We start from the raw sequence: 25358 nt of genomic DNA, 5'->3' as shown, positions 1-25358 counted from the left end.
TCACATGACCAAACAAACACCAGTTTGCCCAGTGCCACGGTATGAATTGTTATTGGTTTTCATGGGTACGATAACCTCTGATTTGAAGTGACTGGTTTTGGGGGAGAGGGGTGAAAAGAGAAAAATGCAAAAAAAGTGAAGAGCAAAATCTAGGTACATTCTTCCATTGAGCAGAAATAACTATTTTTTTTAATATAAACAGTGGGCCAGCTACTCAGATGGTATAGCTATGATTAATGCCAGCTGAAGAGCAGGACCAGTATTTTTAGCAACTGCAAAAAAAAAAAAAATAAAAAAAAAAATCATAGGCCCTTCCAAATTATGGAAAGGCACCAGATTGAGGATGCTGGGGAGTGAAGTCCTCTGGTACATCAGTACATTGCAAGCTCTGCCATGTCACCTGGCCAATGTGTCTCAACCTGATGCCCCAGACTTCCCTCCAAGTGAGTGGGAGGGGGTTTGGCTGGCCACACCTATACAGCACTGCAAATTTCTATCTGTCCTTTTCCCCTCCCCTCTTTCCCACCTACACCTGGTGCTTGGAACTGAATGCATCCACCAGGTTTCCACAAAGCCCAGTGCCACTTGGTTGCAGGGACTGTGCTGTGAAGATAAACCTGGGTCAGTATTTAGAATGTACAAGGTGGCTACCTACTGGTTTTTGGCAGCTTTTTTAAGTAGCGCTGACTCCGAACAGAAGATGGTCTTCACCTTCTCATGCCCCTCAGAGGCTGAACTGCAACCGCAAGAAGTTAGAGTTGGAGGGCTCTGATTGTCTGGCAGGATCAAGCACTTGTCGACTGGGAGTGACCCATTAACCAAGTGATCTAGTGACTTGCTCTGTGTCATCCGGGTGTTTTGGTCAAGCTGGCTGGGAGGAATTTGACATGCTAACATGGGGATTAGCATCTTCTTGTCTTGAGTGGGTGCCTCTTGGCTGGTGACCATAGGGCTGTTGAGTCTGGATACTTCTGACACTTGTATGACAGGGAGGCTTGTGTCAGCCTGTGCATGGCAGTTCATGTGGAGTTTCTTCATGTGGCGCACAACAGCTGCAGCATTGAAGGCTTGCTGAGCAAGAGGAGACATAAAACAACCATGACGATCTCCCAAACTGCAAAGCTACCTGGATGCTGCAGTGTCAATGGAGGATATCTCCTGAATAGTGATTTACTGCAGTTGCATTGCCCAGTGCCATGCTGCTCTGATGGGCCAAGTTCAACCCTGGCATAAGCAAAGGCAGGGGAGAATTTCACCCACCCCCTTTTTGATAAGTCAGCTGTGGAATTTACTGTTGCTTACAGACTGGTCAGAGCTGCAAGATTTAGCTCAAAACTGAACCCTATCATAGATTATCAGGGTTGGAAGGGACATCAGGAGGTCATCTAGTCAATCCCCTGCTCAAAGCAGGAGCAATCCTCAACTAAATCATCCCAGCCAGGGCTTTGTCAAGCCTGACCTTAAAAACCTCTAAGGAAGGAGATTCCACCACCTCCCTAGGGAACCCATTCCAGTGCTTCACTTCACTTTTTTGAACAAAGTAACTAAGAACTTTGGAAGAGGCTGTTCTTGCAGCATTGCCAACCTCACTGCAACCAGGAAGCAGTGCTAATCTCGCACGATTAGCTGAGAGGAAGGACAGGTGTGTGGGTAAGACAAGAAACCTGGGTTCAATTCCCACAGGCAAATCAGTTGCTTGGTGCCTCAGTTCCCCATGTGTAATATGGGACTGTAATCCTTCCTCTTCCCACCCTTTGTGTGTGGGGTTGTGTTTGCATTAAGTTCAGCACAATTTCAGTTGAGACCTCTTGGTCCTACCATAATATAAATAATGATCATGTAAGATGTCCAAACTGATTTCTGGGGAAGGGGTCCAATTTGTGGGTGCTTATTCATGGTATTGAATGTGTGCTCATGGCTAGATGGCAGCAACTGGCATTTGCGCTGGAAATGGTTCTAGAGCTCCCAATGGCAAACAACCTACCCTCCATTTGCTCTTTGCAAAGTTTTTCTGGATCTGAGCACTGACAGATGGGTATATGTCCCGGTGAAGGGCTGTATTTCCATCAATCCTGCAGATGGGGAGAGAACAAACAGGCTTGTAGGCAGATGGCATTTGAGAGGCATTCCATATTCTGGAGGCAGCTAACTGCTTTGTACATTCAATCAAGAGTAATTAAACCCAAAAGAAAAACAGCAACAAAACATAATACAAACACACACACTTCAGAGTTGAGAAAATATCAGTGGGATTGTTTCCCCTCCATCTTAAAGGTGAACTGTGCACAAATAACCACTTTCCTCACAAAAAAGGACAGACAGAACATTCCAAGTCAGATTGCAAAGAAAATACTAGAGAATAGTAGCACAACACCATTCTGTAGGCTACAGATAGCCCTCTAGTACTAAAATGCTGAGACTGGCAATGTTAGGTGCACATGCACACAGTAGGAGACCTGTTCCTCTCACCAGGGGTGCCTCAGGGCTCTCTCACAGGTGAACCTCTCATTTGGATCCTTCTCCAGTAAGTGAGAGATGAAATCCTTGGCTGTTTGTGAGAAACAGAGATAGAATCATGTTTTAGCACGTACAGGAAGTAGTCCTAAAGCTGACACAACAAATGCTGGCAGATAAAACGTGCTACTTAAGTGTTAAGTGTTCCATGTCTAAACCCACAGTATTGTAACACCGTCCCAAAGGTAAAATGGACACATGCTCCATGGAGAGAACATGGCCCCTTAAGCAATGTAACTGAAGATGGGTCAAGTTTTATTGCTAAAATGTAGCGATTGTCAGAGTGGATCAGACCTGTGGCCTACCCACTGCAGTATCCCATCTCTGACTCTGGCCAGTACCAGATGAGGAAGGTGCATGGAAACCCTTAACTGTGGCCAGGAAGCAAAGAATAACTTGCTGTGGAAAATGTGAGGATATGATTCACTTAACTCCCCTTCACTTGCACTCCCTTGTAGATTTCAGCCCATCCAGGATCAGGAGAGTTCTGGATTGCAGATGTTGTATGCCTGAGAGGGGACAGGGTGCTAATAAAGTACTTCCCAGTGGGTGAGATTTACCTGACTCAGAGATATCATCCCAAAATGGAGACTCAAACTCATAGTAGCCTTCTTTAATCTTTTCAAACAGTTTGGATTCTGTCTCTTCGTAGAAGGGAGGGTATCCACACAGCCTGGAGCAGAACAGGAAGAAGTGGATTAGCTCCTCTCTCCACGCACACAAGCTTTTTTTAACTCTACCAGGATCAGCTGGTGTGTATCCCAGGGATAAGTGAAGAATAGAGGACGATGCTGTATGTATCCTCACCATACAGCACGGTTTGGGTGAAACAATTCAGAAAAAGGTTAAAAGCTTCGGTGCATCAATGTCAGGACAAAGCCACAGCTGGTGTGCAGCTAATGGGATGCAGCTGAACCTAGAAACAGAGGGGATGCTGAGTGATAGTTATGGTACTGAAGGAATAGTGCACGGGGTGGGCTCTATAGTGAATTGGACTGCAGTCTTTATTACACTGAGTTTCACTGCCTTTCACCTTGGGAACAAATGGGGGCTCCTAAGCTGGTGGCATGTCACACTCATTTTGCACAAGCATATGTGGGGGTCACACAAGGGGCCACACCACTGAAGAATCCTGAGCATGTGTCAAAAAAGCCAGGGTGCTGTTGGCTTGTACTCACAAGATATAGGTAATGACTCCTATAGACCAGCAATCTACAGCTTTGCTATATGGCTTCTGTGCTAGGACCTCTGGAGCTACAGAAAATCAAAAGCAAGTCAAAGTTATAGGCAATATAAACCATTTCAGGATAGTGAATGATTTGACATAAAAAAAAATGGCTTCTTATAGACCTGGTTTGTGAGGCTTTCATACTGGAGAGGGAGTTAGTGTCTGTTGTGTACACAAACAGTTCTGTGCATTTGCCACCCACCAAATCCCAAGCAGCAGCAAGGCGACTGACTCAGATTTTAGGACCAGAAAGAACATGATGATAATCTAGTCTGACCTGCATAACAAAGGCCAGAGAACCTCACTCAGTAATGTGTGCATCAAGCCTATAACCTCTGGTTGAGCTATAGGCCTCTTCTTTTTAGAAAAGCATTGAGTGTTGATTTATAGACTTGAAGTGATCGAGAATCCACCATGTAAACTCTCAATGGTTATTACCCTCACTGTTAAAATTTTTTTTAACCTTACAGTCTGAATTTGTCTAGCTTCAGCTTCCAACCTTTGGATCTCAGTTCCTGTGTGTTTCAAAGAGCCAGGTTCTCTGTTTTACCTTTTATACCTGGTTGTTCTTACAGAACTTTATAGCCTCAAAATGCTGTCTGGACATTAATTAGTTCTAGCATCCCTTGTGATAGATGGGTCATTATACTAATTTGTTTTTATTGTGATTTTCAATTTATGGACTGGGGTCCAGAGCCTAGGATGGGCTCCCTACTGTTACACTTTAGACATATGAAATAAATACATTTTACAGATGGGCAACATACAAAGGAAGAACAAGGAGTCTGGTGGCACCTTAAAGACTAACAGATTTATTTGGGCATAAGCTTTCGTGGGTAAAAACCTCAGTTCTTCGGATGCAACAAAGGAAGGCTGATTGACTTGCACAGGGCCAGAGTGCAATTTGGAGATGGGTTAGGACGCTGGAATGCTGGAGATCTCAAGCCATTAGGTCAAGCTGTCTCAGACACGTTCTGCTAACCAGACAAGGGAATGTCCCAAAAAATTACTACTTACAGGCCAAATCCTGAAATTTTTACTCAAGCAAAACTTCCATTGATTTCAATTTTTAAATTATAAAATGAATTCTTGAATAACTTCAAGATTAGGATGAAATTTTTTTAAAAAAGTTTATTTTGCACCCCTTCTTTTCTCTTTTAAGCCTTCTGAGATTTTGCCATCCTTAAAAAACATGTCCCTAATCTGATTCTTCTGTAGCCTACACAGTGTATTTATTATTAGCATGTTACTAATATGCATAAGCATGTTATTTCGTGGCTTTCTGCCCAAAAGTGCTTTATGTGAGCCTGTGTCACGTAGGTCATCAGTGAGAGTCCATCCTTTCCCCCTTGCTCACCAACATATCCTGGAGTCCCACAAGCGGTGGACATGATGCCATTCTGCTCCATTTTAGACAAGCCGAAGTCTGTGATCATGATTTTGGAGTTTTCTTCAGGAGTCAGGTAAAGCAGGTTTTCAGGCTGTCGGTAAGAAATGGTCAGAATTTAAATGCTGCACCGACAAAGAGGGACAACTACAATCGACAAATGATAAGGTTCATTTGTGCTTCTGTTCATGCACAAATAAAAATAATGGTGGCCAGGGATATAATGGTGACTCTCTAAAACTACATCAGTAAAATGATGACTACATTCCTAGGCTCTCCCCACCATGCCTGTTGTCTGCTCTACCAACTAGTTTCCTTTTATATTGGTTTTGTTTTCGGTAGGAAGGATGCTCTAGTGGGTGTGGCACTGGGCTGGGACTTGAGACCCAAGTTAATTTCCTAGCTCTGACTGCCACACAGCCTGTGTGTGACCCTGGGCAAGTCATTTCATCTACCCTGTGCTTCACTTCCCTTTCTGTAATACCTCCCTATTGCACAGGGCTGTTGAAGATAAAAACCCATCAGTGAGAGCAAGGCATTCAGATACTGCAGAGATGAGCATCAGATAAGCACCCTTCTAGAACCTAGACTGTCAACTCCCTGGGGCCTGGGCTGTCTTGCACTACATGTGTGGGGCCCCTGGACCCTACCGTAGTACAGATAGTTTTACTTCAATATTGACTCTCAGTCCAAAGGAGTTCTGTATTTTGCTGCTGATGCTGCAGCCTTATTTGGGGAAAAACCGATAACCTTGACTTCTGATATCGTGAGCTGAAGTGACATTGTCTAAAGAATCCAGGCCAGAATAGGCCCATGTCTGTATTCTCACCAGCAATGACTCCAGCAATGACTTGCCCTGTTATGTACCCAATGCTTGTATATGTAATTCCTATTGCTGGCGCCAGGGGACACTGGTATAAACAATGGATTATGCCACTGACCTCTCTTTAGAGTTAATTGGTTTGTAAACAGTTCACTTGCCATTTCAAGGAGCTCTTTGACTACTAGGCCAGCAGAATGAACAGTAGGATGACTCAGACTAAAATCTCTAGAAAGTTACTGCACAGAATACAGAGTGAGGTTCCAATTCCAGGCCGTGGCTCTGTGGAATTCAGGAGTCAGGTTAACACTCACTGGAGCACAACTTGGTGGATAAGTGTGTTTGGTGCAACCTGCTACTGTTACCACCAAATGGAGTGGCCCCTGCACCTTACATAGGAGCCTTGTGTGCTTTTGGTGATGAAAGTCCAAGGGGATGATCTATTGGGTGGTGATAGTGATATTAGCATGATCTTAAAAAGCTGGTGAGCATTAGTAGAATTTCACTGTGTGCTTTAGTGAACCCTGCAGTGCTGCATTGCAGACATTGTTAACATCACAGGGCAATGCTGTTTCCAAAAAGCACAGGGTCTACATACCTTTAAATCTCGGTGAACTATTCCATTCTCATGGAGATATTTCACTGCTGCCAGGACCTGTCGGATCACTACACTTGCATCTTTCTCAGTATAAACTCCTCGTTCCAAAATTCGGTCAAATAACTCCCCGCCAGACACCCTGAAGGGAAGATAGTACACACCATCAGCTAAAGCGTATGGATATTAAAAACTAATAAAAAGCAAGAGCAGGAAATTTTACTTGATCTTTATCTAGCTCACACTCACTATGGTATCTAGGCTTTCCTTGCTCAAGTGCCAATGGATGCATAAACACTGGTTCAGCAGGGGTTAATCCTACTCTGTGGGCCAAAGAGGCCACGCCCCCTCAGCTCTGCTGGGCATGCTCCAGCTGGAACACGGATATAAAAGGGAGCAACTCAGCTCAGGTGGGACTGACCGCCAAAGGGAAGGGACATGTGCTGCAGGTTCTTGTAGAGGGACTGCCAGCAGCACTTCAGGTCATGGAGACCAGCTAGATGGTGATGACCCATGACCCCCAGACATCTGACACCACAGGGAGGAGAGGCCTTGGGAATCCCAAGACAAGCCATGGAGGAACGGGTAGCAAGTGACTCAGGGAAACTTAAAGGGGAATCAGTCATAAAACCGGGGCTTAGCTCGGAGTGTTCTGGCAGGATCCCTGCCAAACTGGTGGCAGGCAACCCCGCCACTGCCAGGGCCCTGGGTTGGGACCTGGTGGAGTGGGGAGGGCCCAGGTCTTCCTACCCTGGCTGCCACCCACCCTGAGGCAGCGGCCCACCCCTCTAACCAATCTGGCTGCTAGGCCACACAGCCCTGACAAAGAGGGCAGCTATATGGACTCTGGCCATTAGGCCACACAGCCCAGTGTAGGAGGACCACCTTGACAATGCCCAAACATTAGGCCATACTGCTTCAAGACTAGGAGTGGTCATTTAAACTCAGCTGCGGGGCCATAACGCTCCTTCACCCTTCCCCCAAAGGGTGACAGGGTGTACCAGCCCCATGACATGTACATAGCAAAGTTTGGGGCAGCCCTGAAACCTATTGCCTTGATGCAGCCAATTTGGCTCTTCAATCTGAGACAAGCATTTGAAATGCTCCATAAATAATTCACTAGTATAATTCCCATGGAGCCAATAAGTACAACTGGGAAATTTCTTAAACCCAAATTGCCTTGGGTTGTGATGCTGCTACCTGGTTGTCTGAACCCCCAGGGGCTTAGAGGGGTTTCCCTTCTGACTTTCAGCTTCGTGTGTTGAGCTGTCTCCAGGCTCCATCACATGACCTGATTTATTGAGAGTTAATCTGAGTAAAACAATCCTCGTTAGAGGAATCCACACTTAATCCATCCATCACAGCAGGGACACCTTCAACTGTTCCTTACAGCTAGCTGCTTTCTTTACTGCAGACACATTTGCTCATTTTCCCTTTCACAGGCACAATACATAGCATAGCTTTAATTAGAAACTTGCCCATTCCTGTCCAGCTAAACGGTGAGGAGTTAGATCCTGATCTGAGTTTAGAAATATACTAATATAAAAGAAGGCCCATGCACAATGAAGAAATGTCTAAGGTAGTTGCATCTCTGACATGTTCTTCATCAATGAACTGTGAACAACAGGGTTTGGGTGGATATTTTTGTGGATTTGACTTTCAGATTTGAGTGCCTGAATCCTGCATGGGGATGCTGAAATGGACACTCAGCAGCCAGGAAAATGTTATGGTTGTTTCTATGAAGCCTAGAAAGAGGTACTTACAGCTGCATGACCAGGTAAAAGTGGGTTGCACTTTCGTAAATGTCTTCCAGAGTCACAATGTTTTCATGCTTTATTCTGCAACCAGCAAAGACGAACAGAGGTTACAAACTTATTTGAGGAGAATAATCATAGTAGTGTAGGACTGGAAGGGACCTTGATAAGTCATCTAGTCCAGTTCCCTGCACTGAAGGCAGGATTATGTAATAACTAGACCATTCTTGACATGTGTTTGTCTAACCTGTCCTTAAAAACCTCCAACGACAGATTTCACAACCTCCCTAGGCAGTGCTTAACTACCCTGACAGGAAGTTTTTCCTAATGTCCAACCTAAACCTCCTTTGCTGCAATTTAAGCCCATTGCTTCTTGCCCTATCTTTAGAGATTAACGAGAACAATATTTCACCCTCCTCCTTGTAACAACCTTTTATATACTTAAAAGGTTATGATGCATTGTCAAGCTGAAAGTCATGCACCTAATTTTCCTCTTGTTTCACACCAGTTTTTCTCTGGGCAAAATTCCACTCACTTCCAAAAGAGTGACTCCTGATCTATGCAGGAGTGAGAGAGGAGAATCGGGGCTTGTCTGCATGAACGTTAATTTGTGGCAAGCGGAGGTGTGAATTGACCCTGCACCAGCCTGCTGAAGACTGACTGTCCACGTGGGCCTGGCTGACATGCATTCGCTCCTTTGTGACTGATGCTTTCCTGCCCTGCAGTGTGTTGCCATTTATACCAGTGCGAAGTGGGTGTTAAACACTGTCAAAGCAAAATGGTAGCACTTTGCACTCCTTTGGTGAGCGAAGGACAAGTCTCTATTGTTATTTTTAGACAGTGTTGAAAATTTAATTTTCCTGTCACTCTTTATGCTGTTTGGTTTTAGTCGGTTTCTTTTTCTGGTTCTCCTGCAAAACTGTTGGGCTTGGCAAGGGGCACATGTAAATAAACTTTACAAATATCCCTCTTTTCTGATCATTTAAATAAATACCAAACATTGATCTTCCTTTCATCTCATTTCTTCCACCTTTAATGAGATGCAAATTTGTGCAGCAGCGGCAAGTGGCCTTTACACTTAGGGCGATGGATGGTTTTGGTTCTAAAGGTGCAAGTCATGGAAAAATAGTTTGCTCTGCTTCACATTCAAAATTATACTCACTTCTTCAGCACTGCGATTTCATTCTCCAGGCTGCTGTCCTGGATGACAGGGGACTTTTTGATGCACTTTAGAGCAAAGAGCTTCCCAGTGGTCCTTTGCTTCACTAGGAAAACTTCTGAAAAAGCACCTCTACGGAGAAAACACAGATGAAGGACAAAGGTGTTTCAATCGATGGCAAAGTTGTAAGCTGGAAGCAAATACATGTGGAGAAGGAGCTGAAGTAAAAAGCAGGCAAGTAATCGAATAATGATGAAAGCTTCCACTATAAGTGGATGGCATTTGTAATTAGCTGCCACATATCTAGGATACCATTATTGTGATGTATATATGGCTTCAAAATTCTATTGATTTCATGTTGCCATTTGGAAATGTACAATTTAAGACTGTGCAAGGGGTCAGCAATATTTGGGAGACAAGAACCTGAGATGTATTAAAAACAAAGAAAATATTTGATTGAACCTTGTTAACCAAGCCTGTAGAGTTTCACTTCAACTTATAGTACTCAATATATTTATTATGATGTATGTAAAGTGATCAGTACCTGCAGACACCTAACAAAGAATCTTTTCTGAAAGATGTGCCTAATTTAGATAAGTTAAAGCTGAAAAATACAGATCTGGAAGTGAACGTCTGGCAGCCCAAATCTAGGGTGTGTTCTGATTCAGGATCATGGTTTGAAGCAATCAGGGCCGGTGCTACCATTTAGGCAAACTAGGCGGTTGCTTAGGGCACCAAGATTTGGGGGCGCCAAAAAGCGCTGCCCCCAATTTTTTTTTTTTTTACAGTGTTCATACGCCCCCTCCCCGAGCGCGCGGTCGCTGCTCCACTTCTCCCGCCTCCCAGGCTTGCGGCGCCAATCAGCTGTTTGGCGCCGCAAGCCTGGGAGGGGAGGAGAATTAGAGCGGGGTGGCGTGCTCGGGGAGGAGGCGGAGCAGAGGTGGGGAGCTGCCGCACGGCTCCCCTGGGGGGGGGGGGGGTGGCGCGGGGGCGCCTCAGGGCAGGGGGGGGGAGCTGCTGCAGGGCTGGGCGGGGGGCAAGGTGGAAGTTTCGCCTAGGGCACGAAACTTTCTTGCACCAGCCCTGGACCCAATGTATAGAGAACCCACTTCAGTTCCAGAGTGTGAAGGTCCCCAGTGTAGGGTCATTCTTTGAAAAGAAGGTAGTGCGTAGAGAAAGGGCTGAATACACAGAACATCTAGCATGGAACCTTCCTGACAGATGGATAAAAGGAAGAGAGATTGGATACAGAATCACAGTAGCAAGAGTCAGGAGAACACCACACCAGTAAAGACAATCCAATAGCTCCTTATGTACATGCCAGCCCATGAGACAACGCCTGTGGTGTCAGATTTAGAGTCCATCTCAGGAAAGGCAGGTGCCATATACCACTTGACAGCACAGGCATTCAGTGATCAGTATCTGAACAGGAGGAAGGAGATAGATCCGAGGGCATGGGATTTTACTGCCTCTCAGCCTTTGCACAGTAATCTGTTGGGACCCACGCTCAGGATTTCCCCATGCTAAATGCTAATGCAATCCCAGCTAGGAGAATGTATTGGCACCTGTCTGATGAGGCACAGAGCCAAAGACCTGTCCACTCATTACCATTAAAGATCCCACGGCACTTTTTTGGGCCAGGGCAGGGGTATTCATGGAATCCCAGCCAAATTCTAACATGACTGATTTATTATCTTTCGCCTCCTCAGCATCCCTCTGCTGTTTCAATGAAGGCAGATATTCATTTCCCCCCCTCTGTGTCAGTGACATTTCAGAGCTGAACTGAATAGCTGTGTCCTGCCCCAGAGGTGGCTGCATGTCAGTTAGGTGAGAGCTTTATTTGCCTATAGATTGAAAAACAGTTTGGGTGCTTTGTGCATTAATCCAAGTTCTGCCAATCAAATGTGAAATATCTGGATAAACCCAGTTCACTGCATAACATTTCCTTTTGGCATCGGATGGCTTTGGCCCTGGCTTCTCGCACAACCAGATTACAACTGTATGCTCTGAATTAAAATGCAATAGATGAGTGTCCAACGCATCCCGCATAGCAGAGTTCAACTCATTACAACGAAGGGTGAATATTTATAACATTGCCAAAGCCTACAATCTTGTTAAAGGTTTTTGCTTAGGCAGCTAAAACGTGTCAGGTGATGGTGCCACTGAACCAAGCTCGTCTCAAATAATCCTCATCACCTGCACGGCAGATTAACGGATGGTGTTGACACAGAATTGCCAGTAGAGCTGTGAACATTTAAGGGAGCTAGAGAAGAAAATGTAAGAGAAAAATGGTTTGAGAGGCAGCGAGATCCAATGGGGATCCAGTGGCACTCAGGAGACCTGGGGTCTGTTCCCAGCTCTTTGACCATGAGCAAGTCTCTTCCTCGGTCTTTCTTGTGTATTTGGACTGTAAATTCTTCAGGGCAGGGAGTGTCTTACCATGTGTCCATATAGCACCCAGCACAACGGGGCCAGGTTCTCAGCTGGGACCTATAGATGCTACGGTAATGAAAATAACTAGCAAGAACAGAAAACGTGCCACTCTCATATCCCACTCAGTAAAGCGCCCAGCATGTTGTGCAGATAGCTTGGCTAAGCACAGAGTGGTACCCATCTGGCACACAGCTGGTTGATTTTGTATTCAGTTGCTAGCCAGCGGCAGCGACTCATGCACAAAAAGAAGAGCAAGACGAAAGCAGCTCCTGGCATGACTCGCCTGCAGTAGGGAGAAAGATTCCCTGAGCCACGCTACTCAGGGTCCTGCCCATGTATCTTAGCCCCTGACATGTCCTTTTTGCCCTTCCCCATAGATGGGCGACTGTGCTGGCTTAGCCTGGAGAGGTGCAGATCATATCATAGTCAGCATTGGGGGAGATCCAACTGAATTGGAGTAGAACCAGCCTATGACTATTTGAAACAGAGTGAACCCTGAGATGTTCTGAGGTTCAAACATTTTTTGGGGGGGAAAAAACTTCCTTCCATTTCATGGTCTCTCCTGCACTGTGGGTCCAGCAGGCTATGGAGGCAGAAGGCACAAATAGTGCAAGGGCCTGATTCTCAAATCAGACCATCTCCGATTTAAGCTACCTTGGTGCTCCCTGTATTCTGGAGCTGTGCAAGGGGCCCTTTATCTGGCCCTGGAGCAGGGATGGTCCAAGAGAATTTCCAGTCACTCTGGAAGCAGAAATCAGGGAAAAGTTTACGAAGCAGCAAGTCTAGGGAGTTAAAAGTTAAGGATACAACCTTTGTAGAGTTTCACACTGAATCAACTGAGGATTAACTGGCACTAAGGTGTGAGCGTCTTACACTGAAGAGAGTCCTCTCATCTCTTAGTGAGCTGTTGGGGGGGGGGGGGGGGGGAGAGGGGACATTTTCTCTTGATATCGTAACCAACACAGTGCTGTTCTCAGTTTGCGCTCCCTGGACATCCAGAAGGGAGCAGTCTGGGGCAGAAAACTCCCCAAAGCCACATGCCCTACCCAGAATGACATCAAACAGAAGGTTTCCAAGGGGAACACAGTTCACCCTCAAGACCAAATTCAGCATTGATTCCAGCAGGCGAGAGCCCATTGACTTCAATTGGTCCTGTGCCCAGGCTCAGTTTGGTCCCCCCCATCCCCCATCTCTTTCTGCAACTCTATAGAACAAATCACTATTGCGCAACCTGTCTTGCCCTCGTCTCCCTGTGTTCCTGATTCCCAATCTTTAATTCATTGAACACCCTCATAGACATAAGGCCAGATTTTCAAATGCTCAGCACCTGGAATGGGAGCCCCATTTTTCCAAGAGAACTCCACTTCCATTTACAGGCACCTAACTAAGGACCAGATTTTCCAGAGTTCTCAGCACCCAGCATCTCCCCTTGGGACACTTTTAGGCTCAGTATCCACCATGCTCTCTTCTATTTCATACTCATCTTCATACAAGCATAGACAAACTGGTCTCTCATACTCACATCTGTCCATCCTGCCTGTCCCCCTAGCAGGAGTGTCACACTGAGAATGAAATCCTGACAAACTGGATTTGCAAAGACATTTTTTCCCGTGAATAATTTTAAATAAGTGATCACAAAACAGGTGGGTTTTTTGGGACCCACGCTGCCTGATAGGACAATCTCCCTTGGAAAGCCACTTAAATGGCTTAAGCTACTTCTTTGGTTTTCTATTGCACTTGGAATCCTTGGAACTTCCTAGGATACTGCTGCCTCCATTTATTTCAGTTTTTTTTACCGCTATCTCCATTTATTTTACTCAACTCTCTTCAGTGCTAATTAATGCTGCCCTACTGAAACACCCACTGCATGTGGCACAAATCCTCATTTCTAATACCATCTTGGTTTGTAATGCAATGGTAGGAAATGCACAACCTACAGATCAGATGCTAGAGCATCTGTTCCACATTTCATTCCTAAACAAATAATTACACCCCCATATTAAAAAATTATGGATCAACAAATTGGCTAGAAGGGAACAAAGCTTTCCTTGAGCCTCACTCCCCTCTAGGACAGTGCTGCTGGATAATTTAACTCAGTGGCTCTCAACCTTTCCAGATGACTGTATCCCATTCAGGAGTCCGATTTGTCTTGCATACCCCCAAGTTTCACCTCACTTAAACTACCTGCTTACAAAAAAATCAGACAAAAATACAGAAGTGTCACAGCATATTACTGAAAAATTGCTGATTTCCTCATTTGCCATATAATTATAAAACAAATCAATTGAAATACAAATATTGTACTTATATTTCAGTGTATAAAGTAGTATAAACAAGTCAGTTTATATGAAATTTTAGTTTGTACTGACTTCGCTAGTGCTTTTTATGCAGCCTGTTGTAAAACTAGGCAAATCTAGAGGAGTTGATGCACCCTCTTGTCACAGGGCCAGTACACCCCATCACCCAGGGGGTGGGGCAAGGACATGGTAGCCCGACAGTTAAGTCAATATGGCTGTGTTCAGCCTCAGGGCTGCATGGCCAAGAGGCCGCAGGGCTCCCCTCAGCATCAGGGAAGCACAGCCCAGTGGCTGCCCCCCAAGGGGGGAAGCCATGTAGGGTGGCCCAGGCCCTCCTTAATCCACTGGATCCCAGCCCAAGGCCCTGGTAGTAGCAACAGGGTTCACCACAAAGCCACCAGAGAAGCCACCCACAACACACCAACTGCTACAGGGACACTGGCTAGTCCCTCCCTGGGCTACTTCCTACCATGACTCCTGTAGTTGAAGTCAGGGTGTCTTCAGAGTCTCAGGGCACCTCGGGTGGCAACTGCAATTTCCCTAGGACATCCACAGGTGCCTGGGTGCCCACCTGGGCCTCAGCATCTCCTGCTTGCTCAGTCCAGGTTCCTGGCTGCTCCTCAGCTGGAGCCAGCAAAGTGCATCCTTCCTCCTCAGCAGTCATCCCACACTGGGCTGGGCTGCTCCTTTTTATACTGCAGCAGCAGTTGGCACATGCCCAGCAGGGTCGAGGGGGCGGGGCTTCTGCTGCTAAGAGTGCTGCCTTAACCCCTTCCACTCCAGTGCTGAGCCAGTACACCCCTGGAAGACCTTTGCATACCCACACATACTCCTGGCTGAGAACCACTGAGTTAACTCATTTCTGGGGCTGACCATGGCAAAGTACAGTTCACAGCACCAGCTTAACTCTGGAGACAATGCTGAATTTCATGGAAGCTCAACTGCAGGTTCCTAGGTCACAGGAAAGCTTCATCGTATAGAATTCCCTGCTCTGAAAAGCAGCTCAATTCGCACTCCACTGCCTTAAAGTTTTACCAGCTTTGTACACACACGAGAACTAGTCAAGCTGTTAACTTCCAAAGATATAACATTCAGCACGGAACAGGTCAGTGGTAAAGTAGATGGAATATGGTGGGGAGAGGAGAGAAAAAAGCAAACTTCCAAGCAACTAAAATAAAAATTAGAATCCTACATATTTGAGGTCTGCTTGGAAGCCTGTATTGTGAATGGAAAATGCATCTAAGTGCTTCTGAGCTGTGGGAAATTTTCATTTAAAATCCTAATTCAATAAAACTCTTCCCATGTTATTACTGTATTATAGCATCGAAGGGTTCCAGTCAAGAAATTAGGGCTGTATTGCACTGGGCTGTCTTTTAAAGAAGTGCTTGTATGGTGCCTGTGCCTGTGTCGCAGAGAATGTACAAACCAGGTTACGACAGGCGGACCAGGTTACAACAGGCGGACAAGACAACCTAATGTGACAGGAAGGATAAGGGAAGAGGTAAAACAGCATCTTTTCTGCTCACTGAGTATTAATCATGAGCACTGGCCATATCAATTCTTAGTAGAACTAGAGGTTGGATCTGAGCTTTTCCCATTAATCAGCGGGGCGGGGGGAGGGCTCAGATCCAGGTTGTTGTTTAGAATCAGGGACAGTCACGTTTGGATCTGGATCTGTTGCTGGGGCCAGGTTCCGTTGTCAGTTCCAGGGGATTTTCAAGGGAACCAAGCCCTCAGATTTTAAACCATTACAGTGCGAATGATAAACTGCACTTATTTATTTTAGTATTTCCAGAGAGCAACCTGAGGGACCTTAATGAAGTGCTTTGCATTCATTGCAGCCCTTCTCATTCCTCCTAACATTGCCCTGGAGTAACATGGTGGTGTCTGCAGACTGGAACATAAACCAAGCGAATATTCTCTGTGTCTGGGTCATTCTCCTCATTAAGCATGTGGTAAAACTGAGCAGTGGGCTTCCTTATTCTCTCTGCGTCCCGCCTGGGCCGCTGGCAGGCTGTCTATGGCTACAGACATGTCATTTCGCCACCTCTCCTGATCCCCTCCCCCCTTGTCTCCCCCCAGTGTATGAGTCCAGAAGATTTGATTGTTCAGGGTAGCAGCAGATGGATGGTTAAGGCAGAGTTGCTGCTCTTCATCCAAATGCAGGAGTGGAATTATTTGTTATGGGACTTGCTACTTCTGTTTATACTGCACAGTGCAATGCAGCCAGAGTCTGGGGACCTGAGCTACATATTTGCTGTTTACGTTCTGCCAGGGTCCTCCCCCCTCTTCACCCAGGGCATTGAAAGAGCAAAGTGATCAGAGGGGGAAGAAGAATATGTGGGGAATCCTGTAATATTGCAATGCAGGGTTGAGCTGGGGAACTGGGGAGCATGCTCCCTGCAGAGATACACTGTAGGAATGAGCTGGAAAGCAGAGGACAGGTGAAAAACAGGAATCGAGTAATGCAGCTGCAGAGTTCTGAGCCCAGAAAGGAGACAGGAAAATAGGGGAGCACCCAAGACTAATTTAGGATATTCTAGAAATCTCCAGAGAGTCTGTTTTCCTGATACTTCCAGATACCCAAAAGGGAATGAGGGCACTGTATATAGAAGCTAGTGCAGACAGGACCAAATTGCTTTTAGTATCATTTCCAAAAGCCATGGGTGAGCCTCTGAGTGTGTAAGGCATCTCATCTGTGGCTGGCTGAGAATGTGGATGTCAGCGTGAGCAAACTTAAGTGGCAGATTTGTAAATTTAAGAGAAAGTGACTAAGCAGTTATGTCATTACAGCTGCTTGTCTCCCAAACAACCCATTACTCACAGAGCCAGTCCAGCTTTGGAGGGATAATTGGGGAGCGAGGCAACATCCTGATTGGACTGGAGGTAGGGGAAGAGACACTGACGGTGCGATGCTGGAGTCTCAGACATTGAGAGAGAATGAAATAGGATGCAGCATGTGAAGGAGAAATCTTTTGCTCACTCAGTCTTGCAATCACAATCAAGCAACTGATGCTGAAGCCGAGCAGGTTCAGGGGCTCTTGGAAAACAGAGTGCTTTTGTTTGTCAAATAGAATGAAAGCATTATAAGGGGGCGGTTAGGAAAAGAGATCCCATTTTCTCAGTGTAATTCAGCAGCTTGTGGTGGCTTTTCTGAAGTGTGAGCACGATGAAACAATTTTCATCGAAGTGATTTAAGTTTCCATGCACCTCACTGGGTATTTAACCAATTCCTTATGGAGGTGTGCAAGTGGGTGTCACCCCCATTTTAAAGATGCAGGAACCAGGGCACAGAGAGGTGAAGCAACTTGCCCAGAAACATGCGAAGAGTCAGAAGCAGAATCAAGAAAGGAACCCAGGTTTTCTGATTCCTGCTCCCGAACAATGGGCCATTCTGCTTCTCCAAATGTAAAACCCATGCTGAAGAGCAGTGTAGACTCTAACCACATTCCTGGCTGGGGCTCTAGGACAGAGGTTCTCAACCTTTCCTGACTACTGTACCCCTTTCAGGAGTCGGATTTGTCTTGCATACCCCAAATTTCACCTCACTTAAAAAATGACTTGCTTACAAAATCAGACATAAAAATACACAAGTGTCACAGCACACTTACTGACAAATGGCTGACTGTCTCATTTTTACCATAGAATTATCAAATAAATCAATTGGAATATAAATATTTGTAACACTGGGCCAGAGAGGTTTAAGCAACTAGCAGGCTAAACGATCCAAATTCAACCTTTAAGGACACAATAGAAAAGTATATGAATGGTATTTAGGGCCATTCCTTATAAATAGCGAACAAAGCCAGGTTAGATAGACTAGAACGTTGAAATGCAAATATGTATTGTTAGAGAATTGGAAGAAGATAGTGATTGTATTGGTCTGTGTTTACTTATATCTTGTTAGATGTTAACCATGTAACCAAACAGTTCCTGTCTGTTACTATATTCTATTGATTCAGAGCTCAAAAGCTAATATTAACATTTAGATGAAACTTGGGTGTGATAATATCATTGTCTATATTTCTCTTTGAAGTTTGTAGTAAACTATGAACTGTGTAATGGATAATAACTTGATGCTAACGAATGCAACTAATTACCCGTGTATACATAGGAAATAGGAGGTTTTACTTCAAAGCCACAATGCTTCACCAAAGGAATATCTGCTATCAAGAGGCTATCGACAGGTTGGATATTAGGAAACACTATTTCACTAGGAGGGTGGTGAAGCACTGGAATGCTTTACCTAGGGAGGTGGTGGAATCTCCTTCCTTGGAGGTTTTTAAGGCCCGGCTTGACAAAGCCCTGGCTGGGATGATTTAGTTGGGAATTAGTCCTGCTTTGAGCAGGGGGTTGGACTAGATGACCTCCTGAGGTCCCTTCCAACCCTGATATTCTATGATTCTATGACAGCCTGCCAGAGATCTATAAAAGAACTCTAGGGCTCCAATCCTGTATCTCAGACCTGCTTAGGCTTCGTCAGGGGAAGTCTGAGTCACAAGACTGAGGTCTCCAGCTCCAGTTTGGATCACCCTGATATTGGACACTGGCTGCCTACTTGGACTGTAAACTACGGCACTAATTCTGAAAGAACCTTTTGCAACTCAGCAGCTCACCACCTCTACTATGAAACTGACCTAAGAACTTGGTTAAAAGATCATTATACATACGGATATGAACCAATACTCTCTCTTTTCTTTTTAAATAAACCTTAGTTTAGTTAATAAGAATTGGCTGTAAGCGTGTATTTGGGTAAGATCTGAAATTTTCATTGACCTGGTGCTGTGTCCAATCCCTTGGGATTGTTAGAACTTTATATATGATTTGACTTGGCTGACTGGGTGGGATCCGAAGGCTGGCTTGTTTTCAGGGAACTGTATTTTTGGCTTCTGGGTGACCAGTAAGGTATTGTAGAAGCTGTTTTGTTGCTGGATTGGTGAATTTAATTATTAGAGATAGCCACCAGTTTTGGGGATGTCTGCCCCATTCTTTGCAGGTTGCTCTGATTAAGCAATCTGAGTGTGCCCCCCCCCAGGATCCTGGTCACATTCTTGTACTTATATTTCAGTGTGATACCCGAGCCTGTTTTTCACTTGTGAGCCTTGTCTGAAGCCCAAGACTCGCTGCCGGGGGCTGAAGCATGTAACAGCTTTGCGTGGCTACCTGTGGCATGGGGTCCCAGGCAATTGCCCTCTTGCCACCCCTACTACTTGCAGCCCTGCACTTGCAATCCCCCTAAACCTGTCCCATGACCCGCCCTGGGGGCTGCACCCCCCAGGTTGAGCAACACAGATCTAGATGAGTTGAGTACCCCCTGGAAGACCTCTGAGTACCCTCAGGGGTACATATACCCTTGGCTGAGAACCACTGACCCAAACTATGGGAGAGTTTGGGTCAATCCCCCTTCTGTTTGCTGAGAAGGGACTTAAGTAGCATTCTCCTACATCACAAGTGAATATCCTAAGCGCTGGACTTTGAGGTAGGGCTCCTTTAGTCTTTCCTGTTGAAGTTGTTCCACTTTAATTAACTATTAATTGAGCCAAAGCAAGCCCTATACCTGGGAGATGGGATTTCCTCATTCAAACCCCTTCTAAAGGTGCAGAGGGAGGAAATCCAAGGATCTCCCACTTCGTAAGCAAGCACCCAACCGCTGGACCATAGAGTGATCCTAGCCCTTCACCTGCCCCAATTCATAGTTAAGTAAAGGGGAACAGCACCAACAGGCAAGACTGAGGGAGCTCCCTGTTCAAATGAAACACCTTTGCTGCTACAGCAGGGATTTCAACCAAGCAGGCCAACATCCCAGGTAAGTGCTGTGACCACTACACCACAGAGAGCTTCTTAGGCTTAAGTCTTGCTTTGGCCCAATTAACAGATAATTAAAGTGGAACAGCATCTACAAGAAAGCTTCATGGTTGTCAGTTCAGATTGCTTCGCATACAGCCCAGGGAAGAATTGAATCAAGGTCTCTAACCCTTGCAGGGTGTTTACCCTGCCCACAATGCTACCAAGATGAGTTGATGTGCTCCCTGGAAGACCTCTGAGTACCCCCAAGGGTAGACGTACCCCCTGCTTGAGAACCACTACTCTAGGATATCATCACCACCACCACTCTATTCATAGTCCAAGGAAATTGGTAAAACCCTTTGGAGACGACAGGCACATCTAAACTGCCTCCTTACATTTGCACAGCAAGGCAATGCCAGGAGTAGACCCCAGCAGTCTTGTCTGCCATTCCCTTGCTCTAACTATTGGATAACAATCCCGTCTCAAGACCAGGTACAGACCCCAAGCGTCCTGACTCCCAGCCTCCTGTTTTCAGCATTAGAAAACACTACCTCTCTCTAGCAGACTGAGAGTTGTGAATGAAGCGTGCACTCTCGTGTGAATCTAGAGGAAAGGTCCAGAACGAACAACACAGCTATCACAGCAGGCTTCAAACCCTTCAATGGCTGATACAATGCCAAGATTCTGCAGTTCACAGGTTATTATAGCATGTTGGCCTTAAAGGGGCACAGGCATACAAAACAGAAGTGTGCAGAGAGAAGATGTCACCCAGCACCACATAGGAATGCGCAGGCAGGATTTTGTACAGATAAATTCCTAGTGCTAGCTGAGGCTAGAGTGACCAGACAGCAAGTGTGAAAAATCGGGACGGGGGTGGGGGGTAATAGGAGCCTATATAAGAAAAAGACCCAAAAATCGGGACTGTCCCTATAAAATCAGGACATCTGGTCACCCCAGCATGACTCCAGGCAGCTTCCATATTACCTTTCACTCAAACGGAGCAGAGAGCTGGGAAGTGACACTGCATTTGAGGCAGCTTTGGAGGCACATTCCTGAGCAGGCCTGCTCCAAGGAGATATAGACCACACGTTGCCTAAACCCAGGCGTCTTGTATACACTGGGGTTTGCACCAGTGCTAGAGCAATGGGGATTGTTTTCAGAGGAAAGCTTCGTGCAGATACCGCCATTCAGTAACTGGCTTGGGCACCTGCTTTTTTTCTTACATGCAATTGGAAATGGGATTGCTCTTTGCAATGCAAGTATTGACTGTAGCTATACTGAACTATGAGTACTCTAATCTGTGCACGTCAAGTACAGTCTGCATCCTGAAATCCATGTGCCAGGCAGAAGCACAGCGGATCTCAGTATGTTTAGCTAAGAAAGGCATCAGTTTTCTTACTGCAGATTAGGACCAAGGTTTCAACATGGTTCTAAGCAAGGCTCCACATTTACATGAGCAAACTGGATTGACATTTTACTCCTCTGTTTTGCATGTGTAAATGTGGGGGAAGTTGCAAACGTAAAGGCTGCCTTTCAGAATTTGATCCTTATGGACAAGAAGGTGCTGGCAGCAAGAGAACTGTGTGTGTGAGCCGGTGTGTAGGCAGGAAGTCTCACACACATGCACACACAACAAAGACGATAGCAATATAATCAAATAACTATACATAAAGATTCTTGCACTGCACATCTCCAGCACCTTTCATCAAAGTAGTTCAAAGCATTTTACAAACATAAATTAATGAAAATAGCATGAAACGCTTTGGGGTTGTACAACTGCCAGTGATTTTTTGCCCTATTACCAAATGTTCTCGCCCAGGATCAAGAGGGCATAACCTCCCTTCATCTCCCAGGAAAACAGGCAGAGAGATTAAGGGACTCATTCTACACCAGAGAGGTCATTCCTGTCAAGGCTGGGATTAGAATTCAGGACTTGCTGACTCTCAGATCTGTCCTCAATTTTGGATGTCTCTCATGCGGCCCTATGACTACACTGTGGTCATAAGATTATAGCTGGCAGATATAGTAATTAATGGGAGATGGAGAGACAGTGAAGCCTTGGAAAGGGAGAAGGAATCTCTTTGAGATGCAGTTGAGAGGCAGGGGTACAAAAGGGGTAAATACATTTCAAATGTTTGGAGGAAATTGCCACACCCGTCCTAGTGTCACGTAAAGATGTTATTTCCCAAAGATTGTCCGAACCTTCCATTACTAAATAAACAGTTTTATTCTTCACTTTATTTAAAGTGCATCTCTTTCTTGCTTAAGTAACATGTGCTTTACTCCTTCTACCACACGTTCTCGCTAGTAAAAGCCTTGCTTCCAATTTGGAGGAGGCCAGAGATTAGCCATGATACTCGGTACTCACGATCCTAGTGCCTCCATGAAGATAAATGTTTTTCGGATGTTGTTGGTCGGTTTCTTCCAGGAACGGGTGTCATCCACTTCCTTGCGGCCCATTTTCTCCAGAGCTGAAGCGGGGAATTCTGCCAGAAAGAGGGGAAGAGCACTGGTTGAGAGGTCAGGTATTCACAGTATCAAGAGCAGGAGCTAGTGGTGTGTAAAACTTAAACCCCTGCATAGTATCCTGCAAAGTACCCATTTGCTTGGATTCTCTTTTCGAGTACTTGTGGCACCTTAGAGACTAACACATTTATTTATTTATTGTTAATCTCTAAGGTGCCACAAGGACTCCTCGTTCTTTTTGCTGATACAGACTAACACGGCTACCCCTCTGAAACCTCTCTTTTAGAGATTTTTGAACATTTCCTTTTGGTTCTGTCAAAGCCAAGATGCAAGGAAGTCAATTTTGCATCCACAAAATAAACTGTTGGTGCAAATCATGTGACTACCAGGTAGAATGATGAAATAATTTTACCCACAATTGCCAGTACAAAAATGCAAGTACAAATTGTACCCCTTTAAAAGGAAAATTGTTTTTCTGAGAATTTGACACAAAATAATCACTCTCCTCGAAAATTACCAGTGCACTCCACTCACAGCCACTAACAAGAGGAGATTTCAAGTTCTATTGGATCTTGCATATCAAATTGCATTAGATTCCAAATGTGCATTTCAGTTAATATTAGACATCTTGGCTAAGAATTTAGCACTCATATGGTGGGACTTGTCATTTGGGGATATTCATTTAATGACAAATGTGAGAGACTGGCAATTACAAATGTTTATATTTTGCTGAATATATAATGGCTAAAGCTGTGATTATGCTACTGGGTGGCTGCTAATGCTAACCTAATAAAGCACCCTTGATATAATGGATTAAAGTTAGATGCAGCTGAAGATGCAGGCAGGTTATATTAGAGCTGCTTAATTGCTTGAATATTAAAATAGGCTAAAGAGCTGGTGTTGACTCAAAGGAAATTTACTAAAGATTTTGCTGATCTAGCTAATATGCGCTGTATCATTTTTCTTTTGTTTTTTTTATTACTAGGGATATTTGCATGGAAACTGGATTGTTACTTAGGAATCTCCACCTTTCCTTACTGCTTATTCCTTATGTGGAGTCACCAGCTTGTGACATCACAATGGTGGCTGTAGAGAGAATTGTGATGTCACAAACAGAGGTGGGGTTTTGGTTTTGGTCTTAATTTTGCTTCTGATGGAAGATGTCAGGTTGACAGTGCAGTAGGCTGGTAGCCCGGTACTTATCCACGACCCAGGCACAGCATAGGCAGCAGCTGTCACAGAGCTCAGTCTATTCCCATTCCACACAACCAGCACAGCAAACAAGCTCTCCTTAAATGTAACATCTACCCCTCGCTGGCTCTCTTTGTTTTCTTTCCATGCTCCTTGGTGAATCAGCAGCTGCCTTAGGAATCACCACACAGAGGACTTCCATTCCATTGTTTCCAGCTCCATCTCAACTCATGAGAACAGTCACATGGGATCTCTTCATTATGGTGGCTGCCTGCACATTTGCATGCAAAGTGCAAGGCCTGGGAATGTGAACACATGAGTTTAGAGGACAATTACTGTAAATTTAGTGCAGTGATTCTCAACCTATTTACCACTGTGGGCTGCTTATGCAGCTCTCTGTGTTACGTGGGCCGCATCCACAGAATATGTATACTACCTGTATGGCCCTGAGGATGTCACATGGACCACAGCTGTGTGCTGATTGGGTCGCAAGCAGCCCATGGGCCGCGAGTTGAGAACCACAGGTTTAGAGGGACGACAGAGCTGCAGCACCTCATCTTGCTTCTACTCATCTTATTTAATGAACAGCAAGAGGGATCCAACTCGTTACAGGGAAAGTTAGTTAGGTCTCTATGATGATACCCTCTCTTCTTCTGTTGTTACTCTCAGGGGCGGCTCTAGCTTTTTTGCCGCCCCAAGCAGGGCAGGCAGGCTGCCTTGGGTAGCATGCCTGCGGGAAGTCCCCGGTCCCGCGGATTCGGTAGCTTGCCTGCGAGAGGTCCGCCGGTCCCACGGCTTCGGTGTACCCACCGCCGAATTGCCGCCGAATCCGCGGGACCGGCGGACCTCCCACAGGCAAGCCGCCAAAGGCAGCCTGCCTGCCGCCCTCGCAGGGATCGGCAGGGTGCCCCCCGCGGCTTGCTGCCCCAGGCACGCGCTTGGAGCACTGGTGCCTGGAGCCGCCGCTGGTTACTCTGCAGTGTGTCAGGAAGGCAGTGTTCTCTAATAGTCAGACCACAGACTTCGGAGTCAGCAGCTCTTGGGTTCTAATCCCAGTTCTACCACTGACTTGCAGGATGGCTGTCGAGCAGTCACTTATACCATCACTTTTACACTTAGGTACCTGGATTTAGGCAAGTTAGCAAAGACTTCAGTGGGAGGTGTGGGGACTCAGCACATTGGAAAATCAGGCCACTTATTTAGGTGGCACCGTGAAAATTTGGCCTGAGCCCATGCCACTCTTCTCTGTCTTGATTTCCCCAGCTCACAGGACTGGGACTCAGGAAACCTAGTTCTGATCAGCCAGTTGCTGGGCAAGTCACTTCTCCCTGTGCCTCTGTCTTACCTCCCACCCTTTGTCTGCCCTTGTCTATTTAGACAGTAAGATCTTCAGGGCAGAGACTTTGTATAGCACTGCCATAATACAAATAAATAATACCACTACTTACTGGAGCTTACGGACGTGCTATGAGAATTAGTTAATGTTTATGAAAGGTCTGGAAGGTGTGAAGTGCAGTATAAACTCTACCATGAGTAGAGTTTGCAGAAAAGGACCTGGGGATTACAGGGGACGAGAAGCTGGATATGAGTCAACAGTGTGCCCTTGTTACCAAGAAGGCCAATGGCATATTGGGCTGTATTAGTAGGAGCATTGCCGGCAGATCAAAGGAAGTGATTATTTCCCTCTATTCAGCACTGGTGAGACCACACCTGGAGTATTGCATCCA

The 25358-nt window shown here is 45.6% G+C and overlaps 1 protein-coding gene across 1 annotated transcript; it reads right to left on the bottom strand.

The window, feature by feature from the left end:
- On the bottom strand, positions 1–22455 carry CAMK1G (calcium/calmodulin dependent protein kinase IG). The gene is made up of 11 exons (XM_026661137.1): positions 22343–22455; positions 9461–9589; positions 8308–8382; positions 6548–6686; positions 5100–5223; positions 3693–3768; positions 3075–3187; positions 2470–2548; positions 1985–2072; positions 656–1071; positions 1–91 (listed from the first exon to the last, which is right to left on the bottom strand). The coding sequence occupies exons 1-11, from the start codon at positions 22432–22434 to the stop codon at positions 1–3; spliced, it is 1422 nt and encodes a 473-aa protein (XP_026516922.1). The 5' UTR covers positions 22435–22455.
- Between the last annotated feature and the right edge of the window lie 2903 nt (positions 22456–25358).

This window comes from Terrapene carolina, unplaced genomic scaffold, assembly GCF_002925995.2.
Source record: "Terrapene carolina triunguis isolate 2854851 unplaced genomic scaffold, T_m_triunguis-2.0 Scaffold926, whole genome shotgun sequence".
Lineage (NCBI taxonomy): Eukaryota > Metazoa > Chordata > Testudines > Emydidae > Terrapene > Terrapene triunguis.
Note: the sequence above shows the minus strand (reverse complement) of the source record. Positions and strands in the feature narration are given on the sequence as shown.